The sequence below is a fragment of the Pteropus medius genome, unplaced genomic scaffold, assembly GCF_902729225.1.
Source record: "Pteropus medius unplaced genomic scaffold, Ma_sr-lr_union100, whole genome shotgun sequence".
Lineage (NCBI taxonomy): Eukaryota > Metazoa > Chordata > Mammalia > Chiroptera > Pteropodidae > Pteropus > Pteropus medius.
The window spans coordinates 2,535,562-2,556,934 of record NW_024349796.1 but is presented as its reverse complement, the minus strand read 5'-3'; the positions used below and the strand labels follow the sequence as shown (position 1 = coordinate 2,556,934).

The following is a 21,373-nucleotide window of genomic DNA, read 5'->3' as shown; positions in this document are numbered from 1 at the left end:
TTTAATGCATTAATTATTTGTCTGCACATTTACATATATATGAGATACATATTACAGAAATTTATTTTAGAAAAAGATGAATTCCCACAACAGGGTCCTGTACGGCTATTATCTAACTATTTCAAAAGGATTCCATCCATCTAAACAATTCTTAAGTTCTTCAGAGGAGATGGTACTTTCCCGCAGTGAGAGCAACTCACAGCAATGAGGGCAATGAAGTTCTTACTCTCTTCCGCTCTTGGCCCTTTCTTGACAATTTAGACCTCAGGAGACAACGCTCCTATTCCTCGCTACCTCAACGGGAACCCTAGAAAGCTACAAAACTCCTATGTTTTCAGTACCAATCATTGTTGGGAATAAGTTTATAAACATATATCCTATAAACTTTGAAAGACAGATTCCACTTTCTCCAAGTTCATTAATTTCAAAATATGGAATAGAAAAAATAACCATAACTTAGTAGAAAAAATATATACCCTAAATGTACCCTACATTACAAAATATCTAATATAGGTTCTTCACTTACAGAAACTCACTTTCTACCTTGATTAAACTGAGAACAGGTCTTTCAGGTCAGAGTTCAACGTTGATTGATCGAAATTCTATTACCCATCTACACAGTAAATTTATCACTACATTTTTCTCCACACCAATCCTATTTCTACACAGATCTTTCTCTCACAGGAATTTGGTGATGCTTACTAACCAGACCTGGTCTCCTCTTACTCATCATGAGTCTAAGAAAAGTCCAGAGAAGATGTATTCCTGATTTTAGCAAATAAAAAGCAGCAACAGTTTTCCCATAATTTAGTATTTTCTAAAGAGACCTATTAATGGAAAAGGAAAATCAAACTGTTACATGATAAGCAATTTCATTCACAGAGCTTCAGCTTTATGCACTTAAATCTATGAATAAAGCACTTATCTTTACTGCATCCATTAGAAAGGAAATGGAGGTGTGACTAACATTAAGTGTGCTCTGTGTAGTTACCAAATGACTTCACCTCTAAGACAAAGGATAATTATTTATTTATACCTAATCTGACTAAAAGCTAATAAGCTACATTAGGAAAAATAAAGAAAACCTGGAAAAAAATTGCATAGTTGAAAATCTCTATAGGTAGAGTTCTTTCATCAGATTACAGGGATGTGTAGTTTTATAAGCCCATTTAATCCCTTTTCTAATGTTCTTATTTAATCTTTTAGCATTTATAACACTCAAAGACATGTTAAACAGCGTCATGTGAAATACTGAGATACTGAACTCAACAGCTACCCCAAAGAAAAGTGACACCCAAGGCTTGATGTTCTTTTGCCATCACTGACTTCAGGTATGAGGATCAGAGAGGAAGAGAAGGAATGTGCCAGAACTATGTCCTAAAACTAAAACCAACGGGTAAGTGATATTTTTAAGTCATTTCAATACTACATTTCAGAACATATATTATATACTTCACAGACAAATAGAGTTAATCATTATTCTAAAGAATAATAACTTTCAGATGATCCAAGACAGATGAAACCCCATTGCTCTTCAATTGGAGCCAGTGCAACTGAAGGCCCCACGTTATTCAGAACTCTTCTCCCCAGATGCAGTTATTTACTGCTTCCACATGAGGAAACCAGATTAAACAGGAGGTTCCAGTTATTTTCTAATGGGCAAAGCTTTATGTGCCTAGAACCAAGAGGCAGAAAGAATACTCATTTCCTCCTCTCTCCTGAGAGGACAAAGAGGGTATTTCACGACGCATCCTGATTTCTTCTCCCCAGCACCAACCATGGGCTGAACATAAACTTAATTATGAATACAAACACAAATAAGACCTCTGGGTCCTACAAAATCACACGAACATACGTGTAAGTACAGATTTCTGCTAGTCTACTATCCAAACATTACCCAGTACAAGGAGCACTGAAAAGGTTATCGAGCTGCTGACTGCTGACAATTTAGGTCTGTCTTCTTTATTTTTGCACTTATTTTATTTCCAGTTTCCTTACTTCTAACTCCTAGCTCAGCACCGGGCCTCTCTTCATCAAGATGTTTTTTGAACAAAAGGCAAATATGTCTCAGCCTAGGAAGGATCATCACTTATACACATACTGTGAATTATTAATTTCTACATTCTCCATCTGTACTGGGAGATGTGGAGAATTATCCTGGTGACAGAGAGGGGGAACCACACCCTGTGAAGCGCCCAGCTGTCTCTGAGAAAACATGCAATCGACCAGACCTCCCTAGGCTGAGACACGAGATGCAGCACCGTTCTCAAAACAAGCTAAGACTAGGGCATACAAGCAGAAAAATGAGACCACAGCGAGATAAGAGATACATGCGTTTGTCCGTACTTGACTGGGCCTCAGCCTAGTTCAGAAGATTTCTGTCACTGTTTACCAGGGGCTGACAGGTAGTATGACCAAGATAAAACAGCATAATCCAAAGTCAGACAAAGCCAGTTTTGTCAATGGTAATGACAACAGGGAAAGAGATTAAAAGTAGTATGCAGACACTAAAAAGGTTTCAAAGAAAATACTACCTTAAGACTCTTAATAGCTGACAAATGGACTAAAGTGGTTGGCGCCAGGACTGAAAGATAATCCGACCAAGAATGTAAACGTCTTAATAAGCAGTGTCTGGAAGATCATTAATGATGTATGAATGTTGGCAAATCAAGAAGATTGGCTAGATGCGTTATGAGGGATACACCTGGTATTTTTTGGCACCAACTGGGAGGACTTATGCACCTGTCACTTTCCATTGATAAAGACGTAATCCTAGCCAGACTGGCAGAACACAGGCAAAATCGCCAGCCAGTACAATCTGTATCCTTAATTTTAATCACTCGCAAGGATGATTCTGGCAGAGCCAGGGCTATAAGCATTGCTACTTCAGGATCACGGTTTCACAACCTCAGCACTACTGACATGTGAACCTGATCATTCTTTGTTTTAAGGGGTTGTGTTGTGCGTGTTGAGCAGCACCCTCGGCCCCTGCCCAGGAGATGCCAGCGGCATTTCTCCTCTCCCAAGTCTGACAAACAAAAATGTCCCCAGACATCACCAAATGTCCTCTGGGCAGAAAAACTGCCCTGGTTGAGAACCACTGGTTTAGATCAATTAAACAAGATAGCTAATGGTCGGTCTTCCTAGTAAACCTCCCGCATTGCTACATTCTAATTGCAGCCACCTCTTGATGAAAAGTGGGCAGGACTGTGAGCTGCTTTGGCACAGTGTGCTGTTTGGGGCACTTCTGATCCGGGTGTCAAGAGTGGGGGTTACATCGACATTCTCCACAAAAACTTGGAATTCATATTTAGCTATATTTCCTTTCAAGGCCTAACACATGAGGCAAAATTTATACTCTAAGGGCATTTTTCAGAGCTACTTTAGGTGATCATTCCTTTAAATATTCCATTGGGCTTCGATGAAGCTCTGCCATAATCAAGTGCGCAAGTGCATTTTGAGCTATTTTCTCTACTTTTTGATCCTGAAAGGAGTATCGCTAAGTGAAAAGGTAAAAAACCTTAGCACAAACTGAGTAAATGCTCGTAAGTCTTTTAAACATCCCAAGATTCAATATAATTATTCTCAGTACACACAACAACTTAATCTTTTTCTGTCCAAGAACATTTGAAAACGCCCTTGTAATTTCCTAACTCTGAAAAACTGTTTGGTTCTAGATGATTCAAGGGGTGAGTAGTTACTTGTAAATCAACCTTTTTGTGGCTGCTAAGCCTTGTTTTTTGCCTATTGTATCTCAACAGAATTAAGGAAAGAAACCTGGAATTCTACTGGCTTTTTCTTATTCTGGTAAAAGAAATGATCGTGAAAGTTAAAACTGCAATGAAAAGCCATGAGTATATAAAGCAAAACATGAATGTATGTAATTTAAATTTTAATGGCAAAAAAATGAACTCGGATATTTACGAGTTTTATTTGCATCATCAAGCCTTATTTATTAATAGCCAAACCATTCAATTTCTTTACATTTTAGCTAAGATGTTTAGTCTGCAATGAAATATCAAAATAATTTTGTCATTTCATAACAAATGCTTCCAGAGGCTTTATTATGTCGTTGCCTCTCTTGATCTCATTGAGGCTGAGAGTAAAACAAACAAATAAGCAAACGTTAGCCGTAAAGAAGGTGTGTGTGTGTGTCTGTGTGTGTGTATATATATATATATATATACACACACATATATATATGTGTGTGTGTATATATATATATATATATATATATATATATATATATATATAGTACATGGCACAGAATACAAAAAAATATTCAGAAAACATTTAAGAAAGGCAAAAAATAAAAACAGGCGAAGTTGAATTGGAGAAAGAAGAAGGGGAGGGGGCAGAGGGAGGAGGGAGAGGAAGAAGGAAGAGAAGAAGAAATATGGGTGATGAGTAAAACTGGGAAAAAGAACTTTTACTTAAGTTACACACATGTTTTTGTAAGTTTGCCAAAGGTCCAGATGATATCACTGCTGGCTAATTCAGTGACCAAATTATTGGCTAGTAAGATTAACACAGGCCTTCTACAGATGTGCGCCCTGCCCTGGGAGAAAAAAACACTCTGTAGGATCTGGAGAGAGGTGCCAATCACGGGCAAGCAAAACGTAGAACATCGACACTCTCCGTTTTTCTCAAACGTGATCACTTCACAAAGAAAAGAATCACCCCCAAGTTATATATATATTTTATTTCCATTTTCAACTTTTCACTCTCTACAAACTAGTTCCACTCCTTACTCTTTCTTACTTTTATTAGATAGAAACATAACCTTTTTCATTCATGTGGCCCAAGCCAGTGCTGACGGGAGAAACGGCAGAGCCAGGGGTCTGCGAGAGATGCCTGGAGTGGGAACCAGGCTCTCACATGTGGTTTGCTTGGCCAGTACGGTATGGGAGGAAGGGAGAAGAAAAAGAAAGGGAAGGAAGAAAAGAAGGAGGAAGCAAGAGAGAAACTGGATTGTTTTTAGGAAAAGCACAAACTGCTCAGTATTGTCACAAGCCTCACCATTCCCTAGTGTCTTCCACTGACTCTATCACACATTCTGTCATCTGTTTGGCCCCGAAAGGCAATGATTCCCAAACCTAGTCCAAACTTCATTTAATAGATGAAGACCAAGAAGCCTAGAACAGTTTATTAATTTGCTAAGGTAATAGATGGTTCGCAGTAGAGCGACAGTGAGAGCTGGGTGACCTGGCTCCTAGTTCCACATTCTCTTCTCTGACTGCATCGCACCCTCCCACAAATTCGATCTAGAGCCTGAAGCACCGAACTGAAACAGAAAGGGTAAACCAGCATATAAAACGTATAGAAAATAAATGATATATTCCTATCGCTGTACGAGTTTGTTTCATATTTCTTTATGCCCATGCAACCAAAGGTGGCTAGAAACTAGGTGAATAGGTGAGTCCCGTATACAGGTGTCGATAAAACTGTACCCATATCTAACACAGCAGCAATAGACTAGACATGATTCTGGGACATTAAGGCTGGGACACTGCATTTCTAGCAAGTTCTCCCTGTTTTAATATTATATCCCTATATTCAAGTGTACAGAACTTAAAATGGCCTGGATTGTCCATTATTGTTTTTTTTTTTTTTGACCCTTTCTTAGCTACAAATTGGTTTATTTTATACTTCAACATCTTGTACAATGATGTGTTGAATTTAAATTAGACGAGGGGCATTTGCTATTCTCCCCAGTTACCAATATAGTTCTCAGCCATTCTGTGGGTCTTGAATTATAGTTGCCTATAGAGTGAATGAGCACCTAACCGCAGTGCCAGGAGACCTTCCAAGTCACGCTCAGGTCTATATTAAACTGTGACTCCCAGGATACCTGGGAGATGCCCACTCTTCACCATACTGAAATGTTCACGTCATCTATTATAAAGGGGTAATATTACAGATTTGTGATTTTTACACCAGAACTCTTACTTTGAAGGAATGTCATTACACTGGCCCAACTTCTTGCAGTGGAGGCAGACACAACTGAAAGCAGGAGCTATCACTGGAGGGGACAGACAGTGAGCACATCAGGAAGGTGGAAGGGGAAGGATGAGCGGTGGGGGTGGAACGCAAAAGGGCTCCCTCTCCCCTCGGCTGCTCTAGTATCGTCAGAGTCGAGGCAGGCCAAGACTTCCACTCAAGTTTGAAAAGCAAGAAGGTGAACTTCGCTTTTCACATCAGAACTTCAAAGTCTTAATATACTATAATAACACCAAAAATTACATTTAAAGTGAATGAATAAGGAGAATCTATAAAAATGAGGGACTATCATGAAAAATTGTGAAAGCATTTTGCATTTTTATGGGGCTACTTCCTGGCTGCTAGAAATGGATATTCGTAATGATTATATGTACAGTTATTTAAAAACCAGAGGAATAACTTGTGAGGAAAGTCCAAGAATGCTTATTAGTCTTTTCTCTAAGCATGAACTAGGCAAGACATTTTGGGGAAGTAATGGCAGATAGACAAAACCAAACAAACCAACAAAACCAAAACAAAACAAAGTGAGAGAACTTTGAATTGCATTTTATCTGATTGTATAATAACACAATTCTCAAGTTATTAGGCACACACACTCAATATAATGAAGTTCCCCGTATAGAACAATGCCACCATACTTTGTTTATTCACAAACACAAATTTTGACTTGAAAGGAAATTATCCTATTTAAAAGTGGTAATTTATAGGTATGAAGTAAGGAACTGACCATGCTTCACTTCAAAGTTAGCTGTTTTGTTTCCTTTCATGAGCTGTTACATAAACTAGCCATGAAAAAAAAAATGCTACTAAATAAATAATAACTCCTGAAAACCCATGAAAATTCAGGTGCCATTTCTAGATTCATTGTTAAAACTTTTTTTAAAAAGTTAACATTTTTCTCTGCTTTATGTCTGCTCTTGATGATGCTTTCATTATCTTGTTTTGTTAGCACACTAAGTTTAAAGCTTATTGTAAAATGTATTAGCTTTGAATGAAAACTCTTCACTTTATAATTACTTTCAATGTCATGAGTGTTAAACATAGTACTATAACATTAGTTTGAAATTAACCACTGCATCAAATGCCTAATATTAAATGGCCTCTAATGCTTACATAAAAGTTCAAAATAAGGTCAAAGAAGGAGGAACATTAGGAGACACTTATAATGGAAAACAAAATTTTTTTGCCAATCTCAAAAATTAAACAAAATCACTCACATTATCATTGTGCGCAGTACTTTTCTTGCTTTCAAATAAAAGTTAGAAGTGGTTATTTCCATATCTAACAGTTCTTGAAATATTATAAGGCTAATGAAGATATTTGTCAAGACCAATTATTTTACTTTTACAGTTTAAATACTGAGAATGTTGACAGTTTATAATGCTGCTGACAAATGGGAACAATAAATAATAACTCTTACAAAATCTAGAGTCACCTGAAAATAAATTTCCTAATTTCCTTGAAAAATCTTCACTTTGCTGTAGGTATCAATTATAAATAGCAGCTAACATCTAATGAATGCTTCTTATGTGCCAAGCACTGATCATTACCCTTATTTTCTATCATAATAATCTGTGATTATTTTATTTGTTTATTGTCTTTCTCCGCCACTACTCCAGAAGCTCAAAGGGGACAGGAACTTCGTCTAGCTCCTTCTGTATCCCCAGCACCTAGCATGCCTAACACATCTTAGGCACTAAAATAATAAATGAGTCAGTGTTCTTAAATGCCTGTTGGTCATGACCTAGAATGCTAAGAAAATGCAACAGAGCAGAAAATAGAGTGTATTATACCTAGTAGAATAAATATTCTTTAATGAAACTTAGTTTATATATGTCCCATATAAAATGTATTTCTTACTCATGGGTAATAGTAAAAAAAAAAAAGTTTGAAAATTACTGCTTTACATGCATTATTTCATTTGCTCCCGATAATAACTTTATAGACACCATAACTTCCACTTTAAAATAACAGAACTAGGTTTTTAGATGTTATACGTGATGTCCAAGATGACAGTGCTATCTGTAAGTACAGACTTCACTTATATAGATACTCACTCCTGTGGTACTAAACTAAGAAAATCTTAAATAACTAAATAAGGTTTCAGTAAGAGTAACTGTGACATGATTCATAAAGAAAAACAGGCCTGACTGAATTTAATACCTGGTTCTGCCACTAATCAGTTGTGTGGGCTTTCTCCTAATTTAACATGTTTGCACCTCGATTTCCCCATGTGTAAATTAGAGATATTCGTAAGGTTGTTTTGTTTTAAATGATTTAATGTATGTAAATAGCCTAGACCACTAAATAGAGCTGTTGTGTTTGAAATAATTCTTAGTGTTGTTTTTTCCAAGTCCAATAAATCACATTCAATCCACGAGATTATAATTTGAATGCGTGAAAAGTGTGAATCAGGTATTTATTAGACTAAAGAACAAAGTATGGGAACTGTGCAAAAGTGGCATAGCGCCGTCCAAGAGTTTCTGTTGGCGCTGGGTGAGAAAGATGCCTAACACAAGATCAGAGAGTGGGTTCGGGTAACTAAAGGAATCAAGAGAAACACTAGGTTAAAAGTAAAAATCAACACAAACTATTTCATCCTTCCTCAAAAACATCCTTCCACAGCAACATCCATCTTCTTCCTCTGCCTCCTGGCTGGGAGTGAACCGAGGTGTTAGGAAACGCACCTGGTCAGCTCCCGCCCACTAGGCCCTGGTACCAAGGGGCTATATGGCACAGAGGTTCGGAGCAACTCACCCCGGAGACTCCGTCGATAATGCCCCAGAATCTCTTCCAGGTTAGAGTTCTCCGGGGACTTCGCCATGCACAGACTCGGGGCCCAGAGATGGGAGTTACGTGGGGAAGTGTCCAGTGCTCTTCCCTCTGACAATAAGAGGCCTTGGCGCCCCAGGAGTGCCCGTCTGCTTCCTGCCGCTACTGTCAATGGGGAGCATGGAACCCTGGACTGAGCTCTCGGGGGCTCTTCCCACCTACTGGCCCTCCTGGTGGATGACGGGAGTTGTGGTTTGGAGACTCTGGGCCTGCAGTACGGAAGCTCCTGAGAACTCCTCCAACTACACTACAATTCCCAGAGGACACCGCGCTCCGAGAGCAGGCTTCGGCCGTTTGGTTGCCAGAACCGGTTGCCAAGAGATGCTTGGAGGCTCCGCCCTTTTCCTCGTTTAGTCCTGCTTTCATCTCATTCTGCGGTGTGGACCACCCAGCTGACAGAAAGGGCTCACTGAAGGCCTCGACTCTTCTAACTTTGCTAGTATGCAGTCGATCCTTGAAGATTCTCAAGGACGCACACAACAAGCCCCACACAACAAGCCCCACACTCTTCAGCTACGACATTTGCCAAGACGGCCAAATGAATTCTCAAGAGAAATAAGCTCTAAACCTCCCAGAGCCTTGATTTTGAAAGGAGGCTGACACTACAAATCCTAGCATGCCTTGCAACCCGACCTCCGCTTGGAGTTGGCGCACTGCCTGCTGGGAACTGTAGTCCGTGTTGGTAGTGGATCCTGCGAACGCCGGGGTCCTTTTCATTGTTCATGCTGGTCTTTGAGGCACGCCTGCGCAGTAGGCAGCTGGAAAAGCCTGCGGGTGAGACCCTCCGCACAGCCCCTTTTCATTGTCTGTTTTCAGCGCCTGCGCAGTAAGAGATCGTTGAGACCGAGCCGGGAAGGGGGTAGGGCCGGGCTCCTCGCCCTTTCCCCAGGCGCCTGCGCACTAGTCGGCCACTCTTTGCCGTTACCGCTATGTGTGGGGCGTGTGTGGAATAACGTTAGTGCCCAGCGGAACTGAGGGCCGGGAGCTCGACCCACAGCGGCAGCGACGACGACGACAGCGGCGACGCCGAAGACAGGGTGGGGGGAGGACGGCGTGCGACAGACTCACGGGACGCGACGCGCCCCGCCTCCCCCATCCGGTCCCTCTCTCCGCGGTGAGGGGTAAGTGATGCGCTCAGCTGCTGGGGTTCGGCTCTGCCGCCGCCGCCGCCACTCTTCCACGTCCTCCTCCCTCGGTTTACCGCGGGGCTCCGGCTGCGGTCTGCGGCGGGGCGGGGGTGCAGGGCCAGGGGACGCTTCTCGGATGCTCCACGCGGCGCCGTCACCCCCAAGCACCCGACCCGAGGCTCGGCGGGGCCGCCCCTCCCATCCCTACCGCACCCTCTCCCCGCCCCCACCCGCCGGCCCTTCGGTGCCGCTGCCGCCTCGTCCCCGGAACGGGTCGAGTGGCTTCAGCTCTCCAGGCTTTGTGCAGCCCTCCCCCCTCCGCCGTAGCACTGCGAGGGGCGCGGGCGCAGCAGTGGACGGAATGGCTGCGCTGCCGCTGGGGAAGCGATTTTTCCCGGATCGGAGCAGCTAACACTGCCGATCCTTTTTTGTGGTTGGTTCTGGGATGTGGGGTGGTTGGCCGGGAGGTCAGGCGAGGAGCCTTTCGGACGCGGTCGGAGGGCGTGGAAGACGTGGTTGCACGCACCCTGCCAGGCGACTGCACCCGGCGCAGGCTCTGGCTCCGTAGTAAACCCGGGGGAGGAGAGAGTGGCTTCCTGTCAGCTTCATTGTCCTAAGATTCAAATGTGGGGCTTTGGTGTGGTTGGTTCCCTTCATTTTATTATCCAAGGGAAAAAAATATTGGCAGCTGCCTAACGCTGGGCGGGAAGACCTGGGATTCGTATCCTAAGTCACAGAATCTCTGTTTTTTAGTGTTCAGTAGAGTGCTCTTTATTTATTTGAAGAACGTAAGCTCCTGGAAGACAGGGACAGTGCCTGTGCAAGCATTGCCAAGGTGATCAATATAAAATTACTAGATGACGGTGAAGACTGGGCTAGCGAGGGCCTGACGACGAAGCTATTGTGTAGCAGGGAAATGAAGCAGCAGAATTGTTTTTTCGCTGGGTGGGTAACGCATTCACGTTCCTAAGGGGATACAGTAGGATACATTCTGCCGTTTTGTTTATTTAAGCAAGCAAAGCAAACAAAAAACAGGTCCTGTTCGTTTCTGTTTCTGAATTTATTTGTTCATATTTTTATTCTCTTTCTGAAAATTTATTCTCATTTGAGAGAAATGTGGTGAAGCAGAAGAAAATGGATTGAAAATGCATCTTTTAAAATGGTTTGATCCTTAACTTACAAGGCTTCCAGCCGTTTGCTGGCGATAAAACAAATAGAGAATGAAGAAGAATGGGGAGGAGCAGGTGGAGGAATAATGTGAGAGGAGAGAGTTACAGTATGAATACAGTATCTAGATCTTCACTGATAGAATCCTACCTGGGTGTCCTGATTTAGGACTTCACCTCTGGAAATATTACATTGCAAGTTACAAGCCATTTTATAATTTTCTACCATTATTCTTTTTAAATTACACTTGGGCTGCTTTTAGTTCTTCCTAACTTTTTAACTATTGCATTATTTTGTTGTTTTAAAACTGAAGAGTCTAAGTGCACTTGACAGAGACAGAGGAAGACACTAAAATTTTGAAAGTTAACTGACTGTCCAAGCCAGACTGCTAATGAAAGGGGCAGCCAAATAAAACGGAGGCCTGTTCTGCAGAGAGCTCCTTCCACCGTGTCCTCCAGTCCCCCCACCCTGCGCACATTTATGGAATGCTTCTGTACGGTCTCTTGTGTTGTCTGTGACAGTCAAGTTCATTGATACCCAGTTGTATTAATCTTAATCCCTTTCTTTGTAATGTAAAAATAGTAATTAATTCTACTGGAGTGAAGTAAAAATGGTAATTCTACTGGAGTGAAACTTTAGTTTTATAAATTAACTTACTAATACCATAACATGGGCTTTTTATAAAAACAGAAACTTGGAAATTTTTTCCTTACTACTTATTAGTAACCATAGTTTAATGTTATTTCCCGATATTCAGGAATGGTTTATAGTATGATTAGCTCTATAAGCTCTGTTAAAATAAAATTGCCACATAACAAGAACCTATGAAGTTTATTTTTCTTCATTTAACGAATTATATTAAGTATAAGAATTTACCTTTCGAGAAAAAAATTTGAACTTTTTATCAAAATTAAATTTTTGCTTTTTTATTGAGTGGATTTTTCCATAAAGTGTTTTTTGTTGTCTTGTAATTTTGTTGCCTTAAATTCTACATTGCATTTTAATTGACTTTTAAAAAAAGAATTTAAAATTCTTAAATTTCAACTTGCTTAAAAATAATTAAGTTCATTATGTAGAATTATATTAAATCAAACTTGAAATATATTTTAATGGTAAATTTCATGATGTTCTAAAATTACTTTGTATGGAAATAACCATCTGCATGTTTTTTATCTTCGCATTAATATAGTGAGGTTTACACTATAAAATTATTGTACATTATGCCTTTTAATGCACATACGAAGGTATTTTTACAAATTTCTGGGCCTAGTGATTTGTTTTATTCCAAGGATCAGTTTCTTGTTTCTTTTTATCACTGAGAAAAAAACTTGTTTTATTGTTGCATCTGATAGTAATCAGATATCCCTCATCTAGTATTGAATACTGTTTAATGTTTAAAGTTATCAACATGTGTTTTAGTCAACAAAATTTATTCCTGAAAAATAATTTTTGCTATTTTAATTAATGAGTAATGAATTTTTTCTTCTCTATTGTGAATATTAGCAATGTTAAGCTATCCTAATAAATACCTAGCATACTGCATGGTATTAAATTGCCAACTAAAATATTCATACAGTTGCAGATTATACTGAAAGTATAACAAAAGAACAATTACATACTATCTGAAAAATTCTTGATAGATAAATAATATTGGCTGCAGCATTAAATGTTGATGTGTTTCAGTAAGAAATCATTTTCCTCTTATGGGGAGAAACCGTGGACCATCTTTATTTCATAAACTTTTGTTATAACTGAGATTTCTGATAAACCACTACCCTTGGTGGAATTGGTTTTCATGTATTTACTCATATTCTTGAGCCAGTATGAGTGATATAAAAGAATAAGAAAATATACATCTGATAGTATGGTTGAGCAGACTGGATATATAGTCCAGTTAGTTGAAATGATTGTGCAGCAATATATTATAATTTTTTTTTGGCTAAAATAAATCACATAGCCAATTTGTACTGAAGGTGAAGCCTACTTTTATGTCAGACAAAGATAGAAAGGAAACCAATAAAATAAGGTTAAAGAAAACCTTATAAAAATTACTTACATACAAATAGGGATTATACACAGCATAGAAGTGGAAAAGAATCCCAAGCATACATTGCTTAGGTTTGAAAAACAAAACGTGAGACCTAGAGGAGAATGTCATTGTTTAAGTATAAGTATATCAGTAATTAATAAATAATATAGAAAAGATTACCTTTTGGGACATGATATTTATGAAATAAACTTATCGTTTCTTGAGCACCTACTAAGTGCCAGGCAGAGAGAGAGAGAGAGAGAGAGAGAGAATGTGTGTGTCTGATTCATGCAACAGTCTTGTATTATTTTACACATTAGTTGAGAATATCTGAGACTCAGAGTTCATGAATAATTTTGCCTCTGTGTCACACATTACTAAGTAATGTGTAGAGACTATGATTGAAACTTCATCTTTTCAACTAAAGCCAAAATTCTTTCCACTTATGTTTTTTTAGTAAGTTAAAAAGGCAACATTTATTCTCTTCTAATTTACAGAATTTTTAGATTACAGGAGACTTTAGAAGTCAAGTCATGCAATACTACTACTAATATTCCTGAGATCTTATTAAAGCCAGCTTCAACATGAACAACATTTCCTTGAACAAATGGACATAGGATGGCTCATTTGGCTTTTAAAAAGTAGAGGAGGATCTTACTTAAATTGAGCTAATATCTGCTATACTTATAATTTATAATTTCTTCCCATTGGTCACAGTTATTTCTTTATGAGTGAGATATGATCTATCAGTAAAGTTTTTCTCAATATATTAGGTCTCTCTGCTAAGTTTTCTCTTTCCTAAATTAAATATTACAACCCTTACAACTTTATGTGATTCAGTTCTCTTTATTTTTCTCTTCTCTGTCAACTAATTCAGTCAGTTTTGTCAGTGCTGTTCTTTTTTGTTCTGATCTGGTTTCCATATTTAATTCTGCAGTTATGTTCTGAATGCGGTGTAGTGAAATTAGCCCTCCTTAATTCAAGCCATACACTTGTGTTTACAATCTAAATTGTGTTAACTCTTAAATAACAGTAATATCTTGGCTAGTTCTGAGCAAAAAATGAGAGAAAAATGTTACGTGGCTTTTCAAGTTATATTTATACAATTCAAGGGATTTTTTGAGATTCTGTATTTCTACTTTTCTAGTGTTAAAATGACCTTTCTTTATGAAATTATAGCATTAGGTAGTAAGTTTCTTTTGATGGTTGTCTTGGATTTTTTATTTTGTTTTATTTTAGTGTTCTTAGATAAACAATAAAAAGTTGACAGCCTTATGTTATTTCTTATTTTGTTTTTTGAAAAATTTGTCTGGAAACCACTGATGTAGTCAACATAAACCAATATCTTTTTTTTATGTTAGATCTCTCCCATTCTATATATATATACATATATATATGTATATATATATACACATACATACACACACACACACACATACATACATGATGTTTTTGACGCAGCGTTTATCTTTAACCCTTGTAAATATCATCTTCTGGAATGTAGCCAAAGTTAAAACTTGTTGAGATCTTCTCAAATCATGATTCTGTCATCCAAGGGATTAGCTTCCCTTCCTGGCTTTTTGACATTTATAAATTTAACTAGCCAGCCCTCTTATGTCTTCATCCTCGTCATGAACTAGATATAGCCAAGGACAAAGCCATGCAGATTTATAAATAGAATAAATGTTACATAAATAAGATATGCTGTGGAGGTAAAAGATGACACAAAGATAAAACCATTTGAATGTTTTTGTTTGTTTTTAATTGAGGAGAAAACCATTATATCCTTCAGTACTAAAGGTATTGGTTGAAGCTTACAGTCTGGTGGAGGATGTGGATGATTATGCAATTATATGATCTAAAGTCAATAAGTATAAGTGCTTTGAAGAAAAACAAATGAGTAAAGGGATTGAAAGTGTTGGAGGACTGCTATTTTTTATTTATTTTTAAATACTCATTCAGATAGAACATTCAAATTGTTCAAAAAATCAAACTATTTTAAAAAGAAAGCTCATGAAAAATTCTCCCCCCCCACTTTATCTGAGAGTGACCACTTTCCTTAATCCAATAAGTAACTTTTTATTATGTTTATGTATCCTTTCAGTAAATCTCTTTCAATTTAAGCAAATACAATGTATTTTCTTAATTCACTCCTCTCTTTTACATAAAAGATAGTCTCTTTAAGATTCTGGGACATGCACAATAGACTAGTGGTTACCAGAGGGAAAGGTGGAGGTGGGAGCGGGGAGGTAGACGGGGTAAAGGAGTCAAATATGTGGTGACAGAAAGAAATCTAATTATGGGAGGTAAACAGTGTAAATATATATATGCCTTACTGTTAAAATGTACAGCTGAAACTTACTGGGTTTCATTTACCAATGTCACCATAAAAAAATAATAAATAATAAATAAATAAATAAACAAATAAATAAATAAATAAAAAGATAGTCTCTTTATACAATGTTCTGCACCTTGAGAGCTACTATTTTTAGAATTTTCAGAGAATATCTCTCTGCAAAGGTGACATTTAGCAGAGACTTGGATTAGGTAAAGAAGCAAGACATGTAGATCTCTGGATAAAGAGTTCCAGTGGTCCTCAGACAGGAATGAGATGAGTGAATTCAGAAAACTGCAGCCACTGGCTGGAGGTGAATGAGCAAGAGGAAGGAAAAATAGGAGGAAACGAAGTTGGATAGAGATTGTATTGATTTTTTTTAAATTGCCTTGGGCTTTCATTGGAGGGTTTTGCGCAGGGGAATGGCATAAGAATTGGGTTATAACTTTAAAGTATGGCTCTGGCTGTTTTGTGGATAATAATAGACTGGAGGAGGAAAGAATGGGAACTGGGAGATAAGCTAAGATAAAATCGGAGTGATCTAGACTAAGATGTTAATGGCTTACACTGGAGGGTTGCTGTGGAGATAGTGAAAGTTATCAGGTTCTGGTTTTAGAAGATCAAGCGTTTTTGGACATGTTAAGTTTGAAATGTCTGAGCATCCAAGTAGAGCTATCAAGTAGGCAGTTGAATATACTAGGCTGGAATTCAGAAGAGAGATTCAGACTGACAATATTTAAATTTTAAGCATCATCAGTAGACCATATTTAAAGCTGTAAGACCTGAAGACATCGCTTAGGTCGAGAGTTCATTAATTATGTTGATAAGAGATCTAAGAATTGAGACTTGGTACTAACAGTGAAGGATTAGCAAGAGAGAAGGAGCTATCAAGGAGCGTTGAAAAGAAGTAGCCAGTGAGGTACTGAGTGTACCATTCTAGAAGCCAAGTAAAGAAAAAATATGTTTACAGATAAGGAATGATCTGTCACTTATACCACCTTTAATCACCTAAATATTTCTTAAGAAATCAGGTAATATCCCCTTTCCTTTAAACTGTCTGGGAGAAAATAATTTTATTAGATCTCATTTTATTCGGGTTTACCAATGGGAATGTTCACAGTATCTTCCCCCAGAAACTACTAAATCCAAAGCGTGAACAAAGTTTTAATCATAAATAGGCCACTACTGTGTGGCTGATGTGGCTGCTGCTGCTGCTACAGAGGCTTGAACAGGAGAGGCAGTGCTACTCAGAAGAATTTGCTATCAAGAATCACCTTGGAGGCATTAATTGTGTGATCTTCAGCTTGTCACTTAAATTTCAGAAGGTCAATGTCTTCATCGATAAGGTAAAGCTAGTGATAGTCCTACTACCTTGAAGGTTTATTTTGAAAAACAAATGATGTAAATGGAAAAGACAAATGAAAGGTATAATTACAGATAGGAATCTCCTTTGCCCTTTGCCCCACTTGATAGTATTAAATTTGGGTTGGTGTGACGAATAGAAATATGTTTTTATTCTGACTGTAATAATAGTTTTTTACTTCCCGTGCATTCCACCCCCATACGCACTTTTGCACATCATCTTATAATATTCTTGGGGGTGGAGAAAAGGACATGATGCTGGAGAGAGGCTTTGAGGTAATAACTTTCTCTAATCCAGACTCATCCTTTAATTCTAAGTGTCTAGATGAGAACAAAGTCAGAAAAACATAAGCAAGCTAGCTTTCTTTTTCCCAAGGCCAACAGGGAGAATTTCTCTCTTTTAACTGGCTTTTTTTCTGGAACGTATTTTACTGGATAAGGGTTCGTCATGTGGTTTGTCGCATGCTACATGGAATAGAGAACATACAGTTCAAAGCTTAGGGGTTGATTAGGAGTCTTGAACTCCAGGCAGTCAGCTAGAAACTGATTTGAGGAAACAGGGGAAATGAGCATACTTGATGTCAGGGTAAAGTATAAAACATTTATTTTGGTAAAAAGGAAACATTGCAAGTAATGGACTGTAACTTCAAAATATCTATCACGAGGACCTTATATAATATTATTTGCCCTAGTTAATCAGTAAATACTTCTAGGTCAATAAATAATGCATTGCAAACTGAAAGCCACCTTATTTTTTCATACTGTTTTATTTATTTTTTTTTTCATATTACAAAACTAATCCTTGCACATTGTAGAAAATTTAGAAAATACCCTTTAAATCAGGAAGAAGACATTCTCATAATCCCACTAGCTGGTGGCATCACTTACACATTCTTATTTATTCTGGTTTAATCTGGTAACATTTTATCATGAGATTAAACTTTCTGACTAATTTTTCATGGAGGTATAGGAGTCCATTTTATCCTACTTGTAATTTACAGTTTATGGAAATTAAGAATATTTTTTACATTGTAAACAGCCCTGCAGTGGACATTTCTAACTTCAAATCAGTATTTTCCTCTTCCAATATTTCAATAAATTAATTGTATCACACTTCTAAATATTATATGTGTAATTCTAAAACCTTTTCTAATTTTTTAATAACACCTCCCCCCACCAATCTATACCAATATACACTTCCACTATTGGTGTATTAGATGGTGTTTCTTCAACCTTTCGCCGATGCTGGATATCATACATCTTTTTATAAATTTTGCCAACTTGATAAACTAAAAACGTTATTTAAATTTCCTTATCAGTAATACATCTCAACATTTTTAAATATATATCTTTAGTGGCCATTGTAATTTAAATGGAATTGCTTGTGTGTGTGCACCTTTAATCAGTTTTTGGAAAGGAATGTTCATCGTATTCACTTGTAACAGGTCCTTTGTCATATATGTTGTAAAATATTTTTTCCCAGATAGTCATTTGCCTTGTAAATTTATTATTTTTACCCAACAAAGATTTTAACTTGTACATAGCCCTATTTTTTCTTTTCCTTTTCCTTATGAAATAACCCCGCCACACAAACTTTTATTGAATACGTGCCTATATTTTTTCTTGTACAATTTAAGATTTGATTTTTTACATGCGAATGTGTTAATTTATCTAAAATGTATTTAGGTATATGTAACTTTTTGTCTCAGTTCCATTTATTGCATAATTATCTCACAGTTTATTTTCTTAATATGCATAGATTAATTTCTGGATCTTTGATTTCATCTACCTGTCTATTCCTGCACTGCTGTATTATTACCATGTTTTATAGCTTAGATTTATAATATCTGTTTATAAAAGGACAGACTGTTTACACTATACTGGTTTTACAGAACTTACCTAGTTACCTGTATATGCTTATTTTTTCCAGATGTGTTTTGGAATTATTTTGTTAGAGTAATTTGAAAAATTCCTTTGATTTGAGATTACAACAAGTTTACTGATAAATGCATGATCTGAAATATGACAAGGGGACTCTGGAACAGGTTTTGGGGGGCCTTAGTTTTTGAGAGTATTTTTCAGGTTCTGGTCAAATTTCTACCTGTTTTTGAGTCAGTAATATCATTTTCTTGTTCTTAAAAGTTTATTCATTTGAGATTTGTTAAATTTAGAAGCACAAACTTGTAGATATGATTATTTTATAAATTAAAAAAATCATGTTTGTGGTTATAACGTTTTATTACAAAGCTAAATATTTATAATGAATGAAGAAAAAAACTCTGCCAAGGGTGTTACTACTTTTTTTTAAGAAAGCTTTTCGATTTATCATTTTTGTTTATTTTCGATTTATTTTTTAATTTATAATACTTATCGTTACTAGCTTCCTTATTAATAACTTTTTTTTCTGATTTAACAGAATATACTTAAAGGCTATAAATTTTTTTCTCAGTACAGCTTTGGGTGTACTTTAGATTTTATATATAGTATTCTTAGAGTTTTTACTTTTTAAACTATTCCCTCCTTTCACTAGAATTAATTTATTAGATATATTTTTTTGTCATACAAGGGGCTGTGTATATATGGTTTAATATTTTTCCTAGATTTTTTCTAATATTTGTAATGAAAATTCTCAAACATACAGGGAAATTGAATTTCATAGTGACAGTGTACACACCATCTTGATTCTACCATTAACATTGTATTAGTTTTAAATATATCCATTGTCCGTTCTTCATTTTGATGAACTTCAAAATAAGCTGCTGATATTGCTATTGCTGTTGCTCAGCTGTGTGTGTGTGTGTGTGTGTGTGTGTGTGTGTGTATGCAAGAAAAAGGCTTTTAAATTATTTGAAATTGTTTCAGTTTTAAATTTTCTGAAATATTTTATAACAACTTCTGCTGTATTAAACAAATAGTTTAAAAATAAAATATGCTGTTTTCTATTCCGGTAGTATTATTGAACTCAATTTTCTGTAGCTAGCTAGCTGACAAAGGTGACACTGATGACACCGAGCGATGACACTGATGACACCCTGACCTTTTTCGAGGGTCAGAGACATTAACGTATCTGTGATGATAACGTGTGTGTGTAATGTCATTAATGTCTCGTGTGTGTGTGTGTGTGTGTGTGTGCAGTAGTAATGTGTGTACTTTTTTAAAAAGAATGGTAAATAGACTTTATTTTTTGAATTTTATTGGAGCTCAAGAGCTATTTAAGGAAACATACATTGTTTCTCTAATCTAGTGATTCTACTATTTCCTTCTGTAGCAAATCCGGGAGTGAAATACTTGTTCTCACTTTTACTCACTACCTTACACTTGCCCCGTCCTCTAGCTACCTACCCTTCATCTGTGTGAGGCACTCTGTGTTGGGCTGGTCAATAAAAATAAGAGCTTTTGCTTGAGTTGAGAGAGCTCGGTTTGACCCTGTGTTTCTCAGTGGCGCATAGCAAATTCTGGAAAGTTAAGGATCCTCTGTGTAGAATCAGCCATGCAAAATTCGTAGTTCGAATAGGTGGAAACAAATAGGACACAATTAAATGAAGGGTAAGTAATGTAAAATTTAGAAATTTGTTTGAGGAGGGTGGCCCGAGGACAAGAGGATGGGACTCTTTGGTGTTGAGCAGAAGCGTGTCTAGTAATTACCATGAACAACACTTAGAACAGAGTTGATTCATATTTCATAATTCTGTTCATAGTCATAGAATCTGGCATCTTTCTGCTAATGGATTTTAGGTTAATTGCAAATTAATACCCCCTGCCCTTCACATATATAAAATAAGGTATATATGAGATGAATATTTTGTCGAAAAATGTTGTCTTGACAACCATTTCTTTCATCTATTTCTCAGGTATCTATTTTTGGCAGTAGGAGTTCTAATATCTGACTTGTTCTTTCTTTTCTCTCTTTTTCTTGGGCCCAATTTATAGTTTCCTCCTCCAGTCTCGGCATTCTAAATCAGCACATTATGTATTTCCTGTGCCCTAGTACTTTTTTTAAATTTCTTTTTCTTTAGTCTTCACAGTTACAGCCCATTCCCCACATCCCTGCTCTCTCATGTTGTCAATCCAGTCAATCCAAGCTGAAAGGGGCTTTTTGAGGTATTAGAAAATACATTTTTTTGTGGCAAACATCAGGGACTTATCTAAATAAAGGGAGACTAGGAGAGAGAGAAGCTGGGTGGTTGGTAATGTCATTCACCGAGATTAGGGAAAACAGGAGGAAAGGCAGATTTTGTTCAGAAGATCAAAGGATTCGTTTTTGTTTTTTTTTCAAATTAGTTCTGAGGGCTCATTGAACTGAAAATGATTTGCAAGAAATTAGAGCTATATTCTCTATCAAAAAAGATTTTGACTTGAAATTTAGATGTGTGGAGTAACGTCAAAAGCAGTATTTGAAGTCCAGTGGCTTCAAAGAATTCTCAGTGGGATCATGTATTGGGAAGTAACCCCTAAAAAGCAAAGATTTAAAGAGTAAGTAGAGACTTTTCAGAAAGAATGAGGAGAGGCCACAAAATGGGA

General features: G+C 37.2%; 2 protein-coding genes across 2 annotated transcripts in view; one reads left to right on the top strand and one right to left on the bottom strand.

Annotated features, from left to right (window-relative positions):
• Positions 1-9,279, bottom strand: part of SDCCAG8 (SHH signaling and ciliogenesis regulator SDCCAG8) — a 210,673-nt gene extending 201,394 nt beyond the window's left edge. The window contains exon 1 of the mRNA XM_039883232.1: positions 8,758-9,279. Coding sequence (XP_039739166.1) covers positions 8,758-8,824 — 67 coding nt within the window. The 5' untranslated portion in view covers positions 8,825-9,279. The remainder of the gene's footprint in view (positions 1-8,757) is intronic.
• A 279-nt stretch (positions 9,280-9,558) lies between these two features.
• The window catches only part of CEP170 (centrosomal protein 170), a 118,689-nt gene continuing 106,874 nt past the window's right edge, over positions 9,559-21,373 (top strand). Inside the window, 1 exon segment of the mRNA XM_039883226.1 lies at positions 9,559-9,953. The gene's annotated coding sequence lies outside the window, so the exon portion shown is untranslated.